The sequence below is a fragment of the Carcharhinus amblyrhynchos genome, chromosome 6, assembly GCF_965287045.1.
Source record: "Carcharhinus amblyrhynchos chromosome 6, sCarAmb.v2.hapA, whole genome shotgun sequence".
NCBI classification, from domain to species: Eukaryota; Metazoa; Chordata; class Chondrichthyes; order Carcharhiniformes; family Carcharhinidae; genus Carcharhinus; species Carcharhinus amblyrhynchos.
In genome coordinates, this window is record NC_137329.1 from 93009148 (window position 1) to 93034310 (window position 25163).

Consider the following 25163-nt stretch of genomic DNA (forward strand, 5'->3'; position numbering starts at 1 on the left):
GCTCTCTGGGTCAATTAGTCCAACCTTTGCCATGAAAGACACTTTAAGATTGTTTCCCCCTCTAATTGCACACTGGGATCTCCTGACAACTGATATATTTTTCCTCGTCGCCAATGTAGTATATTTAAAGGCAACTTGTGGCTTCAACAAGGAATAGTTTAATACTAATATATTGTATACAAGATAAAGTTCTGACAGAACTTTGAATATACAAGTCTATTCTCTTCTGCCCCCGGCTCAACTGAGGTTCCTCCCCATCCCAAGAGGCATGTAAGAAGTAAAACAAAGAAAGGGATACAACTTTTATAATCACTCTTTAGTATAATTGAATTAACCAGTCAACTAGTTATTCAATGTTGTTTGAGTCTTTTTAAGATTCAATGTCACTCAGAATTTCTACCTATGATATCAGGTCCATATATTTAGAACGTTAGTCTATTAGAAGTTCACAGTTTGTAATCTGAGTACAAAGTTTATGGTAATCAGAGTGTTCCAATTTTGAGAAATCATATTTGTTTTTCCAACTTTTCCTTCTGATTTCCTTGTAGTTTGTAGTTTAACCAATACAGAGTATTATTTTTTAAAGTTTATTTATTAGTCACAAGTATGAATACATTAACAATGAAATGAAGTTACTGTGATATTCTCCTAGTCACCACAGTCCGGCACTTATTTGGGTCAATGCATCTAATCAGCAAATCTTTCAGAATGTGGGAGGAAACCAAAGCACCTGGAGGAAACGCACGCAGTCACGGGAAGAACATGCAAACTCCGCATAGACAGGGACCCAAGCTGGGAATCAAACTCAGGTCCCTGGCGCTGTGAGGCAGCAGTGCTAACCATCGTGCCACCATGCTGCCCAACATTTATCATTGGTGCAGGAGCAGTTGGTGGGAGTCCATATTGCAAATCTTAACAATGAAAAGGTTCATTCTTCAGTCAGTGTATCAATGTCTCATCTTCTTTCACATATAAAGTAATATTTCAATTCACAGTATGAACATTTGCACTGAATGTGAAAAAATGTACCTGGTCCAATCTTGAACTGTTGGAGGACATTATGGTGCAAATTATATTGTGCATCTTCAATCTAATCTAGGAGTGTTTACTACTGAGATTGGATTAAAAAGCTGAAAGTGTTTCATTCCCCAACATTGGCATCCTTCATCTAAATGAGGATAAAGTTGACTTCAAACCTCAAGGAAAATAATGTAAACTACCCATGGAGGAGAGCACTAATGCCTGTTTCTGGGCTGTATGGTTAGTGAAATGTACAACTTAGGACACTGTATCTGTGTCTGGCTGGGTCAGACTTGGGTACAAATTCCTGTTCCCTCAGAAAATCACCTGCTGTTCTATCTTTGCCAGATTTTCTCAGCAGCAGCTGTAGTTAATGGAATTTTGAAACTTAGGTTCACATGGTATGTTGTTAAGGCAGCTGATAGGGATATGTGTTTGGATATAAAAGCCACAAGTACAAGATCCTTCTCCTCTGTTCTGCTTTCAGAGTCAGCCTTTTAATCAGGTGCAATGAGGACACTTGGTCTTCTTCTCATCCTCATTGCTGGAATCCATGGAGAGACTCCAGGTAAATGGAAAAGAAATAGTTTTACTAATGCAGTGTAACAGTTTCATAACCTAACCAGCCAATCTGGTGGCTTCTTTCAATAAAATTACTACCTTAGTGCCAATAAATGTCTGTTTGGAAATGTAAAGAGCTGTATGTAATTGTTGGTTTGTGGGCGAGTTGCTCACGGGATCTGGAATGGAGCTCCCTAATCTAATATTATGCAGAAGGCTTGAAGTCATTTGAGACAGGAGAGTTTTATCTGTTTTAGTTGTATTAAAACCTGGCAGGTTTATTTGATATCACAAGCTTTCAGAGTGCTGCTCATTCATCAGGTGAGTGGGCCGTATGGTTAATGAAATGCGTGACTTCGGACAGTTTATCTGTTTCTGGCTGGATCAGACTAGGGTAGAAATTCCTGTTCCTTGACAAAATCACCTGCTGTTCTATCTTTCTCCAGATTTTCTTCGCAGCAGCTGTAGTTAATGGAATTTTGAAACTCAGGTTCACATGGTGTGTTTATTAAGGCAGCTGATAGGGATATGTGTTGGATATCAAAGCTAAGAACAGGATGTCCAGCAGTTCTCCAAAAGCTCGTGCTACCAAATAAACCTGTTGGACTTTAACCTGGTATTGTGAGACCTCTTCTTATTATTCTGGGCCCCACAAGATCTCCAGTGTATATCTCTCCAGCATCAGTGTGAGTGTCTCTTCCATATGTTGTTGCCCAGGCTGTACATTTATTTCAGCTGTTTGACTTTATAGGTATAGTTTTTGTAGGATTCGGGTAAGCTTTATCAAAGGGAGAAATAGAAGTTACATCCTCATCAAGGCAGGAAAAACACACCGTAAATCAAATGCTTGCTTTGTACAAAGAGGACCCAATAGTCTGTGATTTAATCCCTTTAATATTCATTGATGAGGATAACAGGTACACTGAGAAGTTACACAGACTGGGAGGGATGTGAGTTCTTATACCAAGAACATCTTTCAGTAAAACTTCAATTTACTATTGAAGATTGAAACTTAGGATCTGGACTCTCATCTTTAGGTTAAGATCAAGCATAGGATCAAGTTTGGAATCAGGTGTAGTATCTGTTCTTGTCAGCTTGGATCTAGTATATCTCTTGTGTGGTTTGGCTTCTGTTTGATTTGACTTTCGGAGCAAGCAAGGAGAGGGATTAAGGGCTTACCCTTTCCACATTGTCTTTGTAACTTTGAGAAAGGAATAACATTTCCTTTTAAAAGTTGGGATTTGGATAACAAACACACAATGATATTGTGATTACAACTGTCCCTGAGGACACACAACTGAATGTTGAGATATAAAATAATCACTGCAGACAAACCTTACATTCTGTTTGCAGCCCAGAGTTTGCTATGCATGAGAGGAAACCTCATGATACATGGTTTGTAATTTTTCAACACATGATACTTGTGAAATGATTAAGAGATTTGCATCTAACTAATATATTCTCAATAATGTTATCTTTTGTAGCACAAACACCCAATGAGATCCGACATCCTGGTAAGTCCCATAAATCTTAATATTCAAAATAGAATATGAATATTGTACCTTAGTAGATAAACACCACACACTGGTAGCCTATCCACGCAAACATTGTATTAGGAACTCCCTGTAAGCCTCCTCCTGGGACGAGCAAAATTTGCCATTAACAGGTGCAGGCAGCTGGCGGTCGAAAGGGTTGTCTATCCCGACTGTCAGCCCTCTACTGTGGATACATTGTTGGTGGGTGGCCTTGGAGTGGGAGCATGTGGTTTCCACAAGTGCTTCAGACCTTCTGCAACTGGTGGGTGCTGTTGGGGCTGCGTCTGACATGTTGCTTTTGTTTATTAAGTTTCTTTTTGATCTTCTGTTTTAGTTACAGTGCCATACCAGGAACTGTCACAGCAAGTTGTTGCTCTCAAACTTAGGTCAACTGACACCCTGGACAAAGACACTCAAACTCTCAAATTATTGTATAACAAACTCCATTATTGTACTCGTACCAAATTACCACAAAAGTATCAAACTCTACTACACAGACTTTAGAACATAAAATATCAAACTTCATTACATGCACAATATTCAACCTTTGTCTTGCATTGTTGTATTCGAAGTACCTAATCTCTGATTTACTTTGATATACACATCATATTCAAAAGCTTCACAAAATATCCAAACTCGCAATCTGTATTTAGATACTGTCGGTGGTGAGGCAAGGCGATCAGACTTCCTCTTTGTTCCAATGTCTCCAAGTCCCAGACTCAGAGGTCTTCTTGCAATGGGTAGACATGTAGGTTGTCATTCCAGAAATCCCTTTGTTTCTCCCTATGGAGATCCTGCTCCCACTGATCATGTTTCCAGTCACATATTCATAGAACAGGCGCTAATCAATCACTGTCCTTCTGCATTATGAATTCTATGCTTCTAAGAATGCTCGGAGTTGTGTCTCTCTCAGGAGCATGACAGATAGGAATCTATATTCAATCATTTGCAGGACTAACCATCGCAACAAGACCCCCAGAGTCCAGGACTCGGAGACATCGGAACAAAGCCCATAGCAGTAGCCACTGTCCAATCAGCTCCTGTGTCTGTTCTTCACTGTCCAACGCTGGCATCTCCACATCTTCACTGTAGACCCCAGTGTAGCCTTGCTGCTCCCACAGTCCTTAGCCTCTTACAGAGATAGCTGTCATAACCATCAGGCTTTGCTGGTGCCTTCATGGATACCCATCAGGCTACACTGTCATTTGTGTTTAATTTATTGAAGTTCTTTTGTTCTAATCGGGAGAGTATGAATGGGTAATAGTTGAGACACACTGGGTTGTGTCATAGGATAGCTGTACTTCTGAGCAAGCCAATAAACTTTCTCAATATAGAAAAGCTCTGTGCCATGGTTTCAGCTTGACTAACCAGCTTGAATCCCATCAACACTCTTCACTCATTCATAACTTATAATCACCACCTTAGATTAAGATTCACTTTCTGGGATGTGAGGAATATTTAATGGTTAGTGACAACTCGTAAACTGTTTGGAAATCTTCCCACCATTCTTCCATCTCTCTTTCTTTTTCTCCTCTCTCTCCCTTCATTCCAACTCTCCTTCCCTGCCCACTCCATCCTTTCAATTTCTCCCCACCTCTTCCAACCTCTCTCCCTTTCTGTGGTCTTATGCATGCCTCATTCTGACCTGAATCATTTAAGCAATGAGTGTAAAATGAACGACATCATAAGTATACAGGCTAGGGACACCTCATTTCTTTGTAATTAAACCAAAAATGTTGACATTAATGTGATGGCCTGGTCAATATATGAACAGACATATTAATGTTTTGAGTGGGAGACCTTTCTAGTGAATCCTAGTCTCAGATACTGATGCAAATTAGTGGGTCGCATTTAGTGTCATTATTTGATAGAGGCCCCAAAGAGAACCATAGCATTCGGTCCCCGTGAGGTTCGCACTTCCCCTGAAGGGTGCTGCACTAGTATTCTACACTTGTAGGGATGGTCAGTACCCTGAGGTATATTCCATTCGTCCTTGTAATATTGAATGGCTGGTGAAAGTTAAACTTGTTCAATGATTGTGCTCTATTTCAGATAATCGTTGGGTGAATGAGTTTGATGACATAGTGCTTTTTACTTGTCCCACATTTAATACAATTGCTTCAGTTAGCAGGTAAGTGTACTAAGATCACTGCACCATCTGAGGGGGGATCTATTAGGTCCATAGGGATATATCACAGAGCGTTTTTAATATTCATATATTTCCTCTTTGGACTTCCTATAATATTCAGCAACTACAAGGAGTGTCGCCAGATCATCTTTGTTCACCTCTTGTTTTGGATGTAGAAATGAACAAGATGTCTGACTATGTGCAGGTTGACTGTGATGTGGAACCATGATCTTTGTGGGTTAATGCTGCCTTCATTGATTTAGTTAGCTTCTTTATAACTATCAGAGGGAGGAGATGATCATCCTCTGAGTTAGTCTTTCAGTTTGAAGACACATTTTTGAATAAAAACAGTTGGCAAATTCACAGACCCATCCAAATTCTAACACTTGTAGTTGTCCTGAAAATAATTTTTGTGTTTTCTGTTTAGTCAACATCACAGTTACCATGAGGATCGCTTGTGGGATTTCAAATGTAGGACAACATTCAACACGTTGCCAGCTTGTGCATGGACTAACTATGTGAACGACATGGATGAAGAGTTTAGCTTCACCTGCCCATTTGACTCTATTATTACTGGTGTCGAGTCTTATCACAGCAACTATTATGAGGACAGGAGGTAACTGGAAACTAATAGCATTGTTTGTATGAGAGGCTAATATCTGGATATGTTTTGAAATAATTAGGCATAATATCCTCCGTTTGTTAATGCAAACAAAGCCAATGTTTATTTCTTTCTCAGCACCTTATACTACAGCTTCTGTGTTATGTTGATGTTACAAATGTATTCACTCAGTGACTATGTTTAAATCTAGACTGAAGTATGAAAAATATTGAACATAATAGAAAGGTCGATTGACAAAAATATTTAAGAAAAATAATTTCCTTCAAAAATTCTGGTGTCAGTGAATCACATTTATACTATTATACAAAATTTACAGCTAAGTATCAGACTATTTGGCCCGACCATCTACTGGAATCTCCTCTCACCCCTTTACATCTAACTCTAACAGTGTATCCTACCGTTCTCCCTCTTAAATCTCAACTATCTGAGTGTCCCACGTGCTAATTATTCTTTGGATAAACAAGCTTCCTCCTCACTCTCATGTTGGATGTATTGGCGACTATTTTATATTTACTGCCCCTAGTCTTGGGCTTCTCAACAAATGGAAACTTCACCTAGACATCTACCCTCCCAAAACCTATCTGATCCCTCTCGTCTTCCTCTCTCTTGAGATTGGGATAAAGCAGAGTCTTGGTTTGGACTGCATTCACCTACATGTCACTTTGCCACTGCTTTCATTACGGGGTACTGTTATCTAAAATTAAATGCAGTTGATAAATTTATCACTGAATGATTACATTTAAAGCATCAGCACACATCAACACAGTATAACGGTGGCTTTAAGTTACCGGTTTCAGGCTACTTAGAATTTTCCAGGTGGGACAGAGAACCTAAAAGAGATTGCTTCATATTGTTTTGGTTTCAGACAGCCACATTAGAGCTGCCATATTTCTGGGCTGCCTTTATGTTTTGAGACCTGTAACGAGTCAGCAGGATAACTGGCTCTTCACGAACTTTATAAGCTTGAATTTGGAGCTGCTACCAGTATTTACCTTTCAGCTTCTCTGAGCTCAAGCACAAGATGGATCAGAGTTATGCGAGGCTGAAAATTCTCAGCATGCCAGCTTCCCAGCTTCATCCGGCCCCTGGAACATTTTTAGGGTGGTGTAACAGGGGCTGACAGCTATATCCACACATACCCAGTGGGGGTAAGGAGGGTGATAGCTGATCAGGTTACTGAGGCAGAATGTAATTTTCCAATTGGCTTCAGAATCCCACAGTGGCAGTTTAAGTGCCTAGAGGTGCACACACAGTGGCAGAGTGGGGGGAGGAGAGCTAGGAAGGGGCTCGAGTGGTCTAGGCCTGCCTAGAGTCCCTGTGTGCCTGGGTACAGAAGCAGCCATGGGTGCCCTGTGATGAGTCCTTCCCCTCCCCAAATGCCCAACACACTGTGGTGACCTGGCTATGCTGAATCCATTTATCAATGTAAAAAATCAGTTTGAGTGAAGACACCTCCATATTGAAGCAGCCCCCTCTGTTATTCATCTTCCTTTGCAACCTGCTGCTCCTCTCAAGCTGCAAGGTTTCTGATTGTCCACCTGGATTCCAGTACCTATTGTTAATTGTACAGAGAATCAATCTGTAAGCCAGCTAAGGATGCACACCCAGTGAAAATCCTAATCAGTATCTATGTCACCCTGGGGCAGGTTCAGAAAGAGTCCTGGCAGCGGTTTCCCACTTTGAAATGGAAATTCAGCTTAGTGTCACTGACTAAATACTTAGAAAAGAAAATCTGCAGCCTAAATGTACCTGAAAGGGTGCCAGGTTTGGGGAGTTAACAGCCTTTGAAACCCCTGTAAGAAGTCATCATTGTTGAGGGCAAGCTACGAGGACCGGTGTGTAATGGTGGAATCCTGTCCATCAGAATGTGTCTGCTTGTCAAAACAAAGTCATTTATACAATAAAATATGACTTCTGCCTTCATCTCTGTGTAAGTGCTGTTTACCTAGCTGTTGTGGTCTCAGTATGACTTACCTCCTGGGATACACCTCTACATTCAGTCAGAATTTAGGTGACAGTTGGCCCCTGGCTTTCTGGCAATTGGGTTTAATCTACTTTGGCCACTTGGGATTTTGAATGTAGCTCTGGGCAGGTATGCAAAGTGGAATGGGGATGTGCTGTGGTGCATTCTACACCTGAAAAGAGTGAATACTTACCCCCTGGGAGCGCCAGTGATTGTGGGAATAGATGTAATATATTATTATACAACTGAAGGTACCTTCATCCTGCTCCCTCTTAAAGGGAGGTCTGTCACTTCCAACTCCACACTGCTCAGTGAGCAATCCAGGACTTCAGCTCTACCCACCCTGCTCTTGGCAATGAAGTAGCATTTATTCACCCACTCTCCAACATCCCCAACATCCTTGGTGCTTTTTTGACAAATGAACACACTCTCAGCTATTTTAGATTGTTCATTTTTTTTATGTTATCATATTATCACGGGGAGGCAATGGTCTTGCGGTATAATTGCTAGACTATTAATCTAATGTTTATTAAGCTAATGTTCCGGGGACCCAGGTTCAAATCCCGCCACAGCAAATGGTGGAATTTGAATTCAATAAAAAAATCTGAAATTAAGCATGTATCAATAACCTTGAAACCATTGTCGGTTTTTGGAAAAACCCATCTGGTTTACTAATGTCCTTTAGGGAAGGAAATCTGCCATCCCTACCTGATCTGGCCTACATGTGACTCCACAGCAATGTGGTTGATTCTCAACTGCCCTCTGAACAAGGGCAACCAGAGATGGGCAATAAATGCTGGCCAGCAAGTGATGCCCATATTTCATGAATGAATAAAAAAAATTGTTACTGGATCTAAATTTCCAGTATTGTGTCTGAAATGATTGTCATGTTCACTGCTTCGCTGCTTTATCATTCTCAGGTGGAAATTTTACTGTTGTCGAGTCAACAATAGCTGCAATAAAGACTGTTTCTGGACAGACTATCTCAATCTTTTTGATGAGTACTTCAGTTGGGATGTTCCAAACTCCTCGTACCTGGTGGGTGTATCCAGTTACCATGACAACTATCGTGAGTAAGTAACCTGCTGCTTATTACATTTTACTTTGAGTCTCTTTTTATGCACAGAACATTGACTAACGACAACTAAAGTCAATGATACCAGGACAGAAGCCTCTAAAGTTTCACCATGCTGGTGGCTGAGAACACAGTGATTTGGGGATAATTCTACTGTGGTACCAACAGGCCAGCTATATAGATCAGACAGTTTAACCTAAACTCTGACCATTTGTTTTAATATTTATGGAAAGCAGGCCAATATTTAGACCAGAACATGACTGTAGAGAGTTCTGCAAACAAAGTACAATATACATGTCTATGATGTTGCAGATGATGGTCTTTAGTCTGGTACAACATGGTTTTCTCACAGTGAAATATAATATTGGCTCTACATTTTTTTTTACTGTTTAGCCCAATGGCACATATACCTCTGGGTTAGGTGTTACCAATCACTGCACTCTCTTGGCTTGCACCCTTCACTTCTACAGAAACAATAAAATCTCCACAGCAAAATCTATTAACTGGCTGTGAGGAATGTTCCTTAAACCCTCAGTACATTTCACAAGGTTTCTTTAAAAGCTCTTTAGAAACTGCAGCTTCAGAATAGAGACCTTTCACCTTCTCCATCTTCCCACTGGTGACCTCAATAACAGGCGGAGCAATTCCCCCTTTTATAATGGGGATGATTTTCTGGGGTAGTTAGTGGACAGAAGTGCAGAGAGGATGGGGGGGAGGTCACACAGGACAAGGCTCATAAATCATTCAAGTGTGATGTAGGGTGCTTCTAGATGGTGAGAAGGACCACAGTGGGGTCACTGGAGGGGGTGACCAACTGTAACAGCCACTTTTAGGCATGGAAATTTTGATGGAGAGTTTCTCTTAACTGTTTTACTTACAAGACTGTCACTATACTACCTGAAAATCCAGACCAGAGCAACAGGAGTGAAGGGATATTTTGAGCAGCCTGATATGGCTGCAATGCATTGCTGGTCTATCAATAATGAACACTTGTCTTTATCATCTTCCATTACAGGGACCGTCGGTGGAAATATCAATATTGCACCCAACAACCATGTTAATTCAGTGGAAGCTGCTGGAAAAAATTCACCAATATCCAGACAGATGTCTTAATGAAATATATTCCAACTTAAAAATTGAATAAAAATTCAAATGAAGTAAAACTTGACATAAAGAAATTAATTGGGTTTTTCTGTATTTTCATTTCGAGGTGACGTTATGTTGATCAAGATAAAACATGTTGATTATTGGGAAATGGAACATATGTTTTACACAAAACATCAGCGACATGTTCCATCAACTCAGGAAAAGGAGAGGTGAAACAGGCATGAAGGCCCCCTCTGTGCTGTCCAGTATTGTGCCTGATATTTCTGTTTCCAACACCAGCCACTCTCCTACTTCCCCCCAGATGAGAAGGACAGTGTACTTCAAAGGGTAAATCTTCAAGGGCAAAGGCACAGCTTGTCACTCTGCCCAGGGCAGTCACAAAGTACTCGTTTCAAGGGGCAAGATTTGGAGCAGCTCAATGGACAGTTTTCTTGGTTTGTGTATGGCTGCTGTAAATATGTAAACAATTAATTTCAAGGATGAATTTCTGTCAGGATCCACCCCCTGTATTTGCATGGGAGCAACATGGCCAAGAGAGTGGCTTAGATCTTAAAACTGGTTTCTTGTATTTTGGCGCATTATAAATCACTTTTGTGTGATGTTTTACTGAATATTTCTGTCCTTATTAGTCAGAATACTTTGTTTTCTACATCTTAGTTTACTTTAATAGGCAGATTCTTGGTTCCTTACAGCCTCAAGGATGTGTTCACTAACCCTAAAATTATGTACATTAAGGTTATGCGTTCTAAAAAAATGCATTTTTTGTTTATAGTCTTATAACCACAAGATCGATGATTGATATTAAATTTGGTGTCATGCTAACTGCTCTGAAAGCAGACTTTTACATGAAAGATCATGCGCAGATATTTACAGACTAACTACACACTGTTAAAGGGAAAATTCTTGTGATGCTTGAAATTTGCAAAGCGTAGATGCATACAAGACATAGTTCTGGACTCACCCACAAGAGGAAACATCCTTTCCATGTCACTTTGTCAAGACTGTTCAGGATGATATACTTCAATCAGGCCACCCTTCACTCTTCCAAACGCCAATGGAAACAAGCCTAACCTGTTCAACCTATCCCCATAAGACAATCTACTCATTCCTGATATCAATCCTGTAAACCTCTTCTAATCCACCACATTTATATCCTTCCTTAAATAAGGAGATCAACACTGCACACGACATTGAGAGTAGTCTCAAGAATATTGTGAATAACTGAAGCATAACATTTTTACTTTTATGTTCAATTCCTCTCTTAATAAAGGATAGCATTCCTTAAGCCATTGTAATTACTTGCTGTAACTGCGTGCCAACTGTTGTGACTCATGCACTTTAACACTTAAATCTCTCTGCATGTCAGAATTCTGCAGCTGGGTGCAAAGCCAATCTCACCAGCAAAACAGGGCCGAGAAAATTGCGTGCAGCGAAAAAGCAATCTGCGCTGGGCGTGAATCAGATTTTTGGCCTTACACACAGTCTTGGCACAGTGAGCTGATAAGATCGCACCCATGGATATTTTTTGGGATAATTACACTCTAATTGGAAGTCAGCTCAATTAAATAACAAGCCTTTGATGGAAGGTCCCAGAGAGTGCTGGAAAAACATGCAGCCAGTTATTGCACACAAATGTCAGTATTTATTTGTATTGGGGATTGTGATGGTTTCAGAATTAATGAAATTTGAGTTAAAAAAATGGAAGTGCAGACTCTATTGGGCACATCAAATGGAAACAAACACATTCCTCATTTTGTTTTATATCAAAAGCAAACATGTTATAATCTATAAGGTCATAAGTAAATCAAGCATAGGTACGAGTCCATTTTTCTCAACGCACTGAGCGATAATGATAAATGGATATCAGTTCCCCTATCAATCAGGAACATACAAGCATGAAAACTCATGGGCAGGAAAAGATACATGTATTGCTCATCCCACTTCAAGTCTGTAAACCCCTGGTAGAGGAGATTTTTAAAAATTAATTTAGGAAGGGGTAGGAGTGGGGTGGAAGATGTCTCTCTTTTCACATGATGGCAGTGGAGCTGTTTTTATGATAGAACTTCGTACTTACAGCTCCATTTCCAGAAAAATAAATATTCAAAGAGAGTATTGTAAATATAAACTGTGAAAAACCAAGATAAAATCACATTCACTGAAAGACATACTTTTACTGTCGAGTACCACACGGTTTATAGTCAGGTCAGGTCGGAAGGTTCATCTTTCTACCATGCCACGTATCCATTTTTGTTCCATCTTTCCAAAAGATGTGTCCCTCCTGCATTAGATCAGAAATATTTTATCACACTGGAGACTGCAAGATTATTTAGAAAGATAAATCCTCTAGTGGAAGACTGATCATGCATTGCTGGAAGTGGGGCTACAGGGCTGCTGTTCTTTGGGTGCTACCTGTCTCTGTTATGCTTTGGGTGCTATGTGTCTCTGACATGCTTTAGGTGTTATGTGTCTTTGTAATGCTTTGGGTGCTATGTGTCTCTCTCATGCTTTGGGTGCTACATATCTCTATCATGCCTGGTGCTAACTTTGCACTACGATGGAAGGTTAGCACATTTAATTAATTAATTGCAGTTTCAACATTCAGCAGAATACGCTCTAAGGGACAAAATATCAGAGTGCTAATGATCTTACAGGATGCTGCTACTACTCACTGCTATTGCGAGGGAAATTGACTGAATGCAAGAAATATTATTGGCGATACTAAAATGAAAAATGTACCTTTTTTTGGAAGTGAGCAATACTCTGCTCTGTAGGAGCACAATTATAGGCTTGAGAGGCTAGGAATTCAGCTTTTGACCTTGCTATTATTGTAACTCTAAATCCATACTGTTGTATGTTCTGTTCAGTAGATCTCATGATGAAGTTCTGAGGCTTATTCGATTGAACATGTTTATTGATAAACCATGATATATACAGGGTATAACCCAGGCTATGAGCTAATTCCGTGCATAACAGGTCCCTGTCCAGTCCACAGTTGACCCTGGTCTCAGGTTGTATCACACTGCAGGTGGTACCATTCTTCAGTCCCACATTAACCTGTGCTATGCCAGATACCCTTATTCTACATACATATGCTCCAAATACAGGCCAGGAAATGCTTGGACAACACTAGAGACTGAACGTGTAGTTTTCACCTCTTCATTGGGTCTGGAGAATGCTGTTTTGAGGAAACTCCATCCTGTTCTTATAGACATGCTGCATGAAACCAATTTATGCACAGGAAGAAGGAAGCATCTGGGGTAAAAACCTGCCTTGCCCTATGAGCCATCAATAGTTCCATGAATAAAAGTTAACTACTCCAGTTGCAGGGAATCTGAAATAAAAACAAAAAATGCTAGAAATACTCAGCAGGTCAGGCAGCTTCTGTTAGCGACATTTCATCAGCGGTTTTGTGAACTGTGGAGAATCTAGACAGAATGTGGAAGTGTACATGTTTCTGCTATGTGTGTTGCAAGGAGACCCGGGACACTAGTGCAGGTTCTCCAGACACAACATGAAACATTGTATATTTTCTGGGCCTTCAGTGTTTCTTCAGCACTGAAGTACTTCTGGTGTATGCACACTGAGCAATTCCTAGGCCGCAGTCATCCATTTTGTGGAATGCCAGCATCTGAAATGCACCAGCGTCAAGGACACCAAAGAATAAATTTTTAGCCTCCATATAAACAAAACACCAGGATTAGTCCAGCTGGATTAGTGGGATGTCCAGCTGCTATTTTCACACAATCTGACCACACGGGCAGTCAAAATGTTTACCTTTCAGTTGGTAGACGTTTTTATTGTAAACGTGACTATAGAGATGCCTGGATATGGTGAGTTTTACCTTTGGGCCAGAAGGAACAGGACCACAATTCCAGGCACACAGGAATGATTGGACCCCTTCTGCCTCAGGCTCCTTTGCCCATCTGCTCATTCTGTGATCACAACACTTTCCGTTTTCACCCCTTGCCCACACCTGAGATTTATCTTGCTGCCGGCATCTGGGCCACCCGATATTGGGCTGGCCTGAATTTAATGGCTTGTCCGTAGAGCGCCCACAACTTGCTGCTTCCATTAAAATGAGATTCAGCATCAGAATGGCTCCAGCCTGTTTGCAGCTGGAATGAGTAGACAGCTGGCAGCCTCTACTGATTAACCAAAGTAAAAATGAACCTCACACTTTCAGATATATTGGATATGTTTACTTTATCCTCTATTTCACAAACGTGTCCCCCATCCCAGAAAGCATAAAGAATGGGCTGCTAAGTGGGATGAAAAGTGTCAAAGCAAGAAGAGGAGAACAAATAGCTAGCATTGGATGTTGCCTGACATGCTGAGTATTTCCAGCATTTTCTGTTTTTACAACTAATACTTACTTTGCTAGATTCAATCAGACCAAGCCAAGTTTGTGGACCTTCAAAGTTTGATTCCCTAACTGCGTCTGCAACAAACAAATAATTTAAACAACACTGTCATATTCTTCTTGGTAAAAAAGCTGAAGGAAATAAATAAGTTTGCACATTATTATGCATCCTGGCAATACTTTCACATGGCTGGCAGTATAAGAGTCCTGTATTTGGAAGCAAAGGTAAATGTTTTCTGTCCAAGTTAATGCAATTACTTTTGTTTATTTGTAGGGAAACATTGAGGGAGATAGGAAATGCTAGATGGAAAAAGAATAAAATCCAACTGCTTCACATTTCACTATCCCAGGAGAAGGTAATGAAATTATTAACCAGTCAGAGTAAACAACAGTATAGGTAAACTCACCATAATCCCAGACAGCCAAGGGCTCCTCTCCTCTTTGAGTGAGGAACTAACTAGTGGTGATTTAACCTGAGGATCACCACACCTCAGGTGAGGGGCAAGGTCAAAAAGGCAGGGCCTTCATGAATAACCTCAGTCACCCTGGGAATCGAACCTGCGCTGCTGACATCACAAACCAGCTGTCAGCCAATTGAGCTGACCGATCCACAGTCAAATACCTGAGTAACTCCACAACTGAACCCCTATCACCCCGCCAACTTCCTAATTACAATCCCAGCAACTTCCTCCTACTTGATTACTCTCCCCCACCCAAATATCCCCTGCCCTCGACTAGAGCTAACTATGTCCTGACAGTCCTGATAAGCCCCTTCTAACCTGACCCAACTATCCCCCTTCATCCACCCAACTATCTGACCATCTGACTAACCCCCAAACTGATCTAACCCCCTAACCACCTGACTCACTCCCAATCTAACCCCAAGTTACCCCTGACCACCAACTACCATATATACCCCCAGCTACCCTACTACACCTTCCCAACAGCCAACTATCCCCTTACATGACCTTAGTAACACCATGACTTGACTAGCCACTCACTCATGTACCACCCCCCACCTCCCCCCAACCCCAACTACCTACCAATTCACCCACTCACTCAAATTCAATGATTGGATCTTTAAACTTAATCATAGGGCAGCCAATGCTGTAAAAAAGAGGATGTGTCTAACTTTCTCCCAACACTGCTCCACTCTTCACTGAGGGACGTTGAGCTGCACATCTCTGTGAAAGCCAGGGTCATAAAGTCCTGGAAGAAATGTGCAGCAGCGTCGAATTGGGGGAATTTTCAAGCAGTGGAAATCTGACCATCATTGTCACTGCTCAGAAGATCAAGGCTATCGTATTATTTTCTGAAGGCACTTGGTCTTGTAATTGAATGGATACTAATAACTTGCACTATGGCCTGAGAGAGCCTCTTCCATAGATTGACTTCTTTCCAAGATTAGTTCTGAATTTGAGATCGCCTACCCCGCTCCGCCTCACTCACCCTTACCTCACCATCTTGCAGGTATAAGCTGTGCCCTGTGATTCTATTATCTTGGACAAGGTGAGGTAGCTTTCCATGGCCTGGTCTACATTATCTGATGAAAAGTGATTCTTTATTAATTAAACAATGGATCATATTGGCCCTATTGGGCACTAAGATTTCATCATCTCAACATGTCCAAGCTTTCTTTGGGTACCTTACATTACTTCTTTCCTATTTATCTCTGTCAAAGCCTCCTGAAAAGAATATGCTGTACACTTTGATATACCCACAAACACAGATCTAAGGCCATTCTGATTTCTTCCCTCAATATCTGTGGGTATTACTGGCTATGTTTGGAAAAATGATTTGTTATTTTGTTAATTCAGCTTTTGTGATCTGCCAATTTGTCTTACCATATACTTGTATTTTTCCAACAGTTCTTAAAATTGTTCTTGCCCTATGCCATTAAATTTATTTTGGTTAAGCTTTTCTATGCATTTCATCCTTAATTTCTTCCCTGCTTTCTTTATAACCTGTAGTGCTCTCTGAACGTTTTCAGTTTATTTCTCTTTTAATGTTTGTCATCCTTTCTTGCAGCGACCGCATGGAGTCTTTCCAGTTTTTTTTTGTAGTTAGCTGTTGTATTGTGATTTAGGATACTTAGTACTGCCATTGATGTTTTGTTTTGATGCCTGTCTTTCTAAAATACTCCCCTTCTACAACATGTTCAAGCTTCCTTTGGGTACCTTACATTACTTCTTCCCTATTTACCTCAATCAAAGTCTCCTGAAAAGAATATGCTGTACACTTTGATATACCCGCAAACACAGATCTAAGGCTACTCTGATTTCTTCCCTCAACAATAAAACAGTGTCAGCTCTTGGTGAATTACTGTCAAAATCAATTTTATGGTGGATGTATTTGTAACACATATTATTGAAACTATGGAAACGCTCCCTCCAGGATCCTTTAGCAGATGCTTTTTTGTCCTGACAAACACAGCTAGCTGGCAGAATGAATGTTTCCACAGGGACCGCTTCCTGTGGAATTGAGTCATTAGAAGGTGCTTTGTCTCCCAGTACAGGTGCTTTGTCATAAGTTTCTGTAGTATACACTTTTGAATTAACGGGCATGTATGTAGATCTTCTAATGTAAGTTTAAATTATTTATTTCAGATGGTTCATACAGATCTTCAGTTTTCAGATATAGGTCATATTCTGAAGAAATATATCAGTAGTTAGTATTAATAGTGCAGTGGATGGTAAGAATTACATAGTCTTTTGACATATTTTCTTTTTGCCTTGAGATTCTTATGCTTATTCGTTGACAATTTTCAGCTAGAATTCAGTGTAATATTTTGCAGTTATTTTCTCAGTTTGTTCTGATTTATTATTGCTGCATATATTAGATATTGTGTGAAAGTATTTCTTTTTTGCTCATGATACAGACAAAACATACCATTCATAGAGTACATAGGGGAGAAGTAAAGGAGAGGGTGCCGAGTATAGTTTTGCAGTCACAGTTAGGATGTAAAGAAAAATCATGAAAGATCATTGATTATGCTGGCTGCTTTTCCGAGGTTGCGGGAAGTGTAGATGGAGTCAATGGAAGGGATGCTGGTTTGGTGATGGACTGAAATGGTTATGTCTATTTTGGTAGTTTCTTGCAGTCTTGGTCAGAGCAGGAGTCATACCAAGCTGTGATACACCCAGAAAGAATAATGCTTCCTATGGTACATAGGTAAAAATTCATGGGAGTCGTAGTGGACAATCCGAATTTCCTAAGCCTCCTGAGAAAGTTAGGGTATTGATGGGCTTTTTTAACTGTAGCATCAGCACAGAAGGATCAGGACAGATTGTGGGTGATCTGGACACCTTGAAACTTGAAGCTCTCAACCATTTACACTTCATCCCTGTTGATGTAGACAGGGACAAGTCCTCCACCCATATCTTCTACCCTAGAGAATCCAACAGACAGTAAAAGAAAAGTTCCTATCAGTTTATTCAAAAGGAAAGAAATGAAGCTTGTTCATCTTCTTCGCAAGAAAATCAATTTCAATGTTGATAATTGATTTGTGTTTGATCAATGATCTGTGAAGTCATAGAAGCACAAATGTTTACCCTACTTAGGGAACCTATTGTGTAAAAACTATCTTTTTACTATAACAATCCAAAATTAATCTCACTAGCCTGTTTTCTCCTCATAATTTCAAAAGTTTAAGTTTAAAGTTTAGAGTTTGTTTATTTATTTATTAGTCACAAGTAAGGCTTATACTAACACTGCAATGAAATTACTGTGAAATTCCCCTGGTTGCCACACTTCGGCACCTGTTTGGGTCAATGCACCTAACCAGCACATCTTTCAGACCGGGAGGAAACCGGAGCATCTGGAGGAAACACATGCAGATACAGGGAGAACATGCAAACTCCGCATAGTGTCCCAAGCCGGGAATTGAACCTGGGTCTCTGGCGCTGTGAGGCAGCAGTGCTAAAGATGCACTTATCATTGACCCAATTACTCCATGTGGCAACGCATTCTTTGGAAGGAATTTGTACTAACTTCTCTTCTCATTAACATAGTGGCAAAGTTAAGTACATGACCATTTGTTACACCCAATGAAACAAAATAGACATAACCATTTCACCTTATTGAATTTTAGAAACCTCCAATGAATTTCCTCTTAACCTTCCATATTCAAATAGAAATGGCCCAAAATACAGGGACTAAGAGCTGTAGGTTTTCATCCTAGTATCATCCTTGTGAACCTACATTATATAGTTTCTAAAGCTTTAATGTCTCTTCCATTAAGTGGCATCCAGAACTGAACTCAGTACTTCAACTGTGAGCCAACCATAGGCTTGTACAAATTTATGTAAAATATACAGCATAGAAACAGGCCAATCAGCCTAACTATTCTGTACTGATGTTTATTGTCCATACAAATTTCCTCCCATTCTGTCTACCTCACCTCAGTCTTTCAGCACATCTTCCTAATATTATTCTCACTATCATCATCTCTTTACTCCCTTATTGTCTGCCCTGAATAGCAATGGCTGTTTGTCTTTCTAATGGCTTCCCCTTTTTGCAGTCACATATTCAATGAATTAGGTTTTGGAGGCCCCAATCTCTTTTTTCACCCATACTCTTCAGCATGCTTCCATTAAATGTATATTCCTATTTCTTGTTATTCCTCTTAAACTACATTGTCTAACACTTCTCTACATTGAAATGCATCAACTCCTCTTAAGGTTAATGTGCAGGTTCAGTCAGCAGTTAGAAAGGCAAATGCAATGTTAATATTCATGTCGAGAGAGCTGGAATACAAGAGCAGGGATGTACTTCTGAGACTGTATAAGGGTCTGGTCAGATCCCAGTTGAAGTATTAGAGCAGTTTTGGGCCCCATATTAAAGGAAGGATGTGCTGGCCTTGGAAAAAGTCCAGGGGAAGTTCATAAGAATGATCCATGGAATGAAGAACTTACCGTATGAGGAACGGTTGAGGACTCTGGGTCTGTATTCATTGGCGTTTAGAATGATGAGGAGGGATTTTATTGAAACTTGCAGGATACTTCGAGGCCTGGATAGAATGGATGGGGAGAGGATGTTTCCACTAGTAGGAAAAACTAGAATTAGAGGGCACAACCTCAGGATAAAGAGATGATCCTTTAAAACAGAGATGAGGAGGAATTTCTTCAGCCAGAGAGTGGTGAATCCGTGGAACACTTTGCTGCAGAAGGCAGTAGAGACCAGGTCATTGAGTGTCTTTAAGGCAGAGATAGATAGGTTCTTGATTAATAAGGGGATTAGGTGTTATGGGGAAAAGGCAGGAGAATGGGGATGAGAAAAATGTCAGCCATGATTGAATGGCGGAGCAGACTCAATGGGCCAAGTGGCTTATTTCTGCTCCTATGTCTTATGGTCTAATGGGCCAACAGGTTTATATTGTGCAAAGTCTTTCACAATGCCCTTTATAATGCTGAACTCTTAACTTTAGCACTGTTGGCAAAGTTAAATGCCGCGCTCTGTATGCCCAAATGTAAATTGTCTGTACATACTGGCAACAAAAAAGGAGCCAGGGCTGATCCATCAGATGTTGGATATAAATTCCAATCCTTATGCAATTGGAATAACACAGATTAAACCTTTTGTTCATGAACTAATTTTCTAACCATGCTGCTAGATTTATGCCTGAACTTTTGTTACAAGCCTTTAATGAGACATCTTGTTGAATGTCTACTGAAAATTTGCCTGCATTGCATCCACTACATTCCCTTTACTTATCCAATTGGTCAACTCTTCAAACTTAATCAGTATCTCTGTAAATCACAACTTGCTTTTTGCAATGTTTTTGTAATTTTTGAAATTCTCATGCATCGCTAAATACTCACTAATTGGATTTTTCCCAACTGCTGTTAGATTAATTGGCCCATGCTCACACAATTTATCCTCCTGATTATTTGCATAATTGGGACATGAACCCTGATAAAAGCTAATGAGTCAGTGATTAAATACACTGAGGTTTATATTGGACAGTACAGAATGAAATAATTCCAGCTTCAGCCCTAGCCTTTGCCTAGTTTACTCATCTGGGCTGAGCTGTGGTTGACTTTGTGTTAAATAAAAGGCATAAAGCATTACAGAACTCAACATTAGCTGTTAAGAGTGGGTATGATATTTCATACAACCATTGCTTCTGTATGAATAAGCCATTCCTCAAACAGCAGGAGACAAACAGAAGTGCTGCCTGTTGGAACTGAGTGGAATAGTGACTGAAGATTGGGATTTGTAAATAAATTCAGCACTTCTTAAAATTGTAGAATTGGATAGTCATCTAAAGTACAAGTAAAGTTGCAGAAATTGTGATTAATTTAGTTGTCACACTGTATCTACAATTAATCTGTAGGGTTAGAAACTGAAATTGCCACAATTGACAAGGTCAGAAAAAGCATCTCTCTTCAAGAAGACTCCAAGTAGGACAGTAGCAACCATTGTGTGTCTGACATTTACTTTCAATCACCCTAAACAATGAGCAAAATTATTAATAACTCAAATACACATCAAATTTTGAGACACCTTACCATTACCTTCAACCTTTTGCTCACTTATTAAGAAGTTGTGATAAGATGAAATTTGAGAAACCTAGTAATTAGGAATGTATTCTGATCAAAGGTGAGCAAACTATTTTTAAATGGAAATTGGTTAGGATGACAGGTTGGCTGAGGTGAAAGAACTGAGGTATTTGATATAGCGATTAACCTAGCAACAATGTAAGGCAAGTGGATCACAATGGGGCACAGAATTTCAGGAGTAAAGCAAAGATGGTAAGAGTTCAAAAGGTAAGGTGAGGGTGAAGTTCACACTTACATTCTGAAAGAGTATGCTCATGTAACTAAGAGGGAACCAAAAGAGAAAATGCTGGAAAATCTCAGCAGGTCTGGCAGCATCTGTAAGGAGAGAAAAGAGCTGATGTTTTGAGTCCAGATGACCTTTTGTCAAAGCTGAAAGGCATAGAAAGTGGGAGTTATTTATATATATGGTGCAGGAATGAAGGATGAGTCACAGCCCAGAAACCAGGGAAAAAGACTGCTAATGGCTGTCCAAAAAGAATAAAGAATGTGAATGGTCAAATGACAGAGAAGCTGAAGCACAGAAGCTAAAATGAGAGGGTAAGCTGTGACAGATGAAGATTTTGGCAGGGGGTCGGGGGGTGTGGTGGGGAGTGTGGGAGGGGGAGTGGGGGGGTAGTGTGGGGGGTGAGTGTGTGGGGAATGAGTATGTGGGGGGTGAGTGTGTGGGGTGAGTGTAGGGAGAGGAGTGTGGGGGGAGAGTGTGGGGAGTGGGGGAGTTGGAGGGAGTGGGGGTTGGGAGGAGTGGGGGGGGGCAGGGGGAGAAGTGGGGGGTGGGGGGTGTGAGTGGAGTGGGGGGTGGGAGGGCTGGTGGGGTGAGGGGGTGGGGGTTGTGGGGCGGTGAGGGGTGTGGGCAGGGTGGAGGGGTGGGGGTGCAGGAGGGGTGTACAGAGGTAAAATTTTAAAAAGGGGAAGCAAAGGGGGAGAAAATGTAAGGGAAGGGGGATAAAGTAGAGGAAAAGAGTACGGGAGGAAGAAAAATGAAGAAAGGCAAAAAAGAAATAAAAGCTCTTAATTAAGAGGGACTTTGAAGAAAGTTAGTTCAGAAAAGAAAAAAGTTCAAAAGGAAAGTAGTATATCAGTAGCAGAGTTCATCTTACACAGAAAGCAGTTCCAGGCTCACAGCCACACACAGTAAGAAGCTGTGTTTATTCCAAACCAGCAAGTGCCTGGAGAAATCATATTTGAGCGGCCATTTTGTCTGTATTCTAAGCTGGAAGCAATCTCACAGGAGGAACAGGTGCCAGGTGTAGAAACTATTGCTGGATTTTGCTTAGTTTTGAAACCTCTGGGATGTTTTTTGGGAAAGTTTAACTCTGAGGTGAGGAAAATGGAAGGATTAAGTAATTGGATCAATTTAAAAGTTTTGTACATGGCCATTAAGGTAGTTAAGTGCATGTTTTTAGTTGTGTGTTTTACTGTTCAATAAACATTTATTTTTGTTTAAACTTATTACAAGATTGGAACATTTATAGAATCCCTACAGTGCAGGAAAAGGCCATTTGACCCATCAAGTCTGCACCAACCACAATCCCACCCAGGCCCTACTCTCATAACTCCACATATTTACCCTGCTAATCCCCGATACTAGGGTTAATTTCACATAGCCCATCAACCTAACCCGCACATCTTTGGAGTGTGGGAGGAAACTGGAGCACCTCAAAGAAACCAATGCAGACATGGGGAGAACATGCAAACTTCCACACAGACAGTGACCAAAGGCCAGAATTGAACCTGGGTCCCTGGCATTGTGAGGCAGCAGTGCTAACCATTGATTAGCCACCATGGTTCTTCGTTGAAATTCAATCTTTCCTCAACTGATACAAAATTGCAAAATACAGTTAAGAACTGACATTCCAGGCTTCCTTTATGGGATCTGGAATACTGTAACATCGGCTGGCTTCTTACATGGTGTCTGATAAAATTGTCACCTATGTTATATTTATGGTAATGTCCATCCCATTTCCAGACTTGTCGTAAATTAATATCATTTCAGAGCTGGCCCTTTTAACTGCTTAGTTTCATGCTGAGCATCAATCACATGCACAGACATCCATTATTCAAATGCCCTTGACTTCCACACAGATGAAAGAAATCCCCTTTGGCAGCACTGGGCCAGCCCAGCTCAGTTTGTAATTGATAATCAGCCAACTCTAAAACAGACTGCATTATTTATTCATCTGATTTTATCTGCTCACAAGTATCTAAATCATTACAGTGTCTACTTTGTATTTGCCACAACTGCACATTCAACACTATCAGATATAGTTGTCTAAGATATTTTCATATGCATATTCAGATCTTGGAATGAATTAGCAATGGTCACTGTTCCCAAATACAAGAATTGAATTGTGTGGAGTTGGAATGGATGTCACAAGGTCAGAGGTTAAACAGGATGGAACAAGCTTTATTCATATCACCTTCCTTTCCACATTGCTCCATTATACACAACAGGCCTCAAAATAGCAGGTTCCCATTGACTTCCAGCAGATGAGCAGATAAAAGCTTCATCTTGTGCATATGTTCTGCCTTTCACTGACAATTTATTCAATTAATTCAATTCTTTGGAACAAGAGAGTAGTAATTAGTAATGAACTCTTCTCAGGTGCATAACCAATGGTGTGCCCCCCACTTGGCAGCAGACCACAATTCTACGCCAATGGCCTAATTCCTGTTTGGCACAGCCACATGGATTGGCTTAACAGAGTGCCTGATACATTTATCGCAGTGGCCTGCCTGTGTGTGCAGATTGAGCACAAGCTGTTCTACTGTTAAATGTGACATTATAACGAGTTTTACACCTGAAAGGTGACTGCAATGCTTGCCAATTCTGTTCTAGCTTACATTAGGATTGTCCACCTTAAGTGGATGATTGAATGGTTCCATTTGGTTTTTCTTATACACTTAATGTTTCACTTCACATCACAAGAATGAGCAGATAAAAGCTTCATCATGTGCAAACGTTCTGCCTTTCACTGATAATTGGCTTGGAGTGATACAGTAGTATAATGGTTAGCACTGCTGCCTCACAGCATCAGGGATCCAGGTTCAATTCCCAGCTTGAGTCATTGTCTGTGTGGAGTCTGCATGTTCTCCTTGCGTCTGCATGGGTTTCCTCTGGTCCTCTGGTTTCCTCACACAGTCTGAAAGACATGTTGGTTCATGCCTTAGTCATTCTAAATTCTCAGGTACACTGAAGCGTTCAGGTGCACTAAGGGAGAGTGTGACGACCAGGGGAGTTTCACAGTAACTTCAATGCAGTGTTAATGTAAGCCTACTTGTGACACTAATAAATAAACTTTACACTTTAACTTTAAACTTAAAAAGAATAGAACTTGATTGAAACACAATATAAAAATGAGTTATGGCCCATCCTCTGGATGCCCGAGGCCAACTCAAATTGGAACTTGGACTTCATTAATATTAGTTGGATTTGTGTCATTGCTGCCTATTGTGCCTCTGCATCCAGAGCTGTAGACTAGAAGGAATCAAATATTGGCTCATCTGCAAAATTATGAGTTATGTGAGCATTCCTGATCCTCCTGGGTCCAAAGGAAAATGTTATAACTTACTGGAAAATTCACTGTCATTTCTGACACAGCAATGGTTGTTACAGAATCCCCAGCAGCTGCTGGCTTGGTGCACGGTACCCTCATTGCTAACTGGAGGGGGGGAATTTTACATCCCCTTCCGCAGGCAGGATCTTCCATTTCCACCAAAGTCAATGGAGTCCAAACAGTCAAAGCCATTAAGAGATGAGATCCAATCAGCAAACTGAAACGTGGCAAAGCTGTGGGTTATGATTAAATCTGCACTGAATTTCTTAAGCACTTTGACCCTGTGGTGACAAAAAGATTCTGTATTCCAGACTTGAATCACCCACAAGAAGCAAATGCTAAAAGTTTGGCGGAAAGCTATGATTATTGCATTCCACAAGCCTGGCAGGCATCCTAAAGAAACTTCCAGTTACAGACCGATTTTTCTTCTATCCATGTATTAGTAACTGCCAGAGAGGATCATCCTGTACCATATCCAACCAACCAGGAGAATATACTATCCATAGACCAAGCTGGATTCTGAAAGGAGCTTGGCACAAAAGACCAGGTACTTGCTCTTGACACCCACATTGAAGATGGCTTTCAAAAGCACCTGGAAACTGGAGTCTTACAACACTGCTCAGCACAAAGGCCTACTGGTCAAGCTTTCTAGGGTCCTACTACCCTGGTTTGTTGACA

General features: G+C 40.6%; 1 protein-coding gene across 3 annotated transcripts in view; it reads left to right on the top strand.

Annotated features, from left to right (window-relative positions):
- The window catches only part of LOC145344518 (hemagglutinin/amebocyte aggregation factor-like), a 39886-nt gene extending 28278 nt beyond the window's left edge, over window positions 1-11608 (top strand). For 2 of the 3 annotated variants that reach the window (XM_080191702.1, XM_080191703.1), the window contains exons 2-7: window positions 1508-1588; window positions 3066-3095; window positions 5169-5247; window positions 5672-5860; window positions 8750-8902; window positions 9920-11608. In XM_080191702.1, the coding sequence (XP_080047828.1) occupies window positions 1531-1588; window positions 3066-3095; window positions 5169-5247; window positions 5672-5860; window positions 8750-8902; window positions 9920-9965 (555 nt within the window). In that variant the 5' untranslated portion in view covers window positions 1508-1530 and the 3' untranslated portion in view covers window positions 9966-11608. The remainder of the gene's footprint in view (window positions 1-1507; window positions 1589-3065; window positions 3096-5168; window positions 5248-5671; window positions 5861-8749; window positions 8903-9919) is intronic. The other variant, XM_080191701.1, reaches the window with a different exon arrangement.
- The last annotated feature ends 13555 nt before the right edge of the window (window positions 11609-25163 follow it).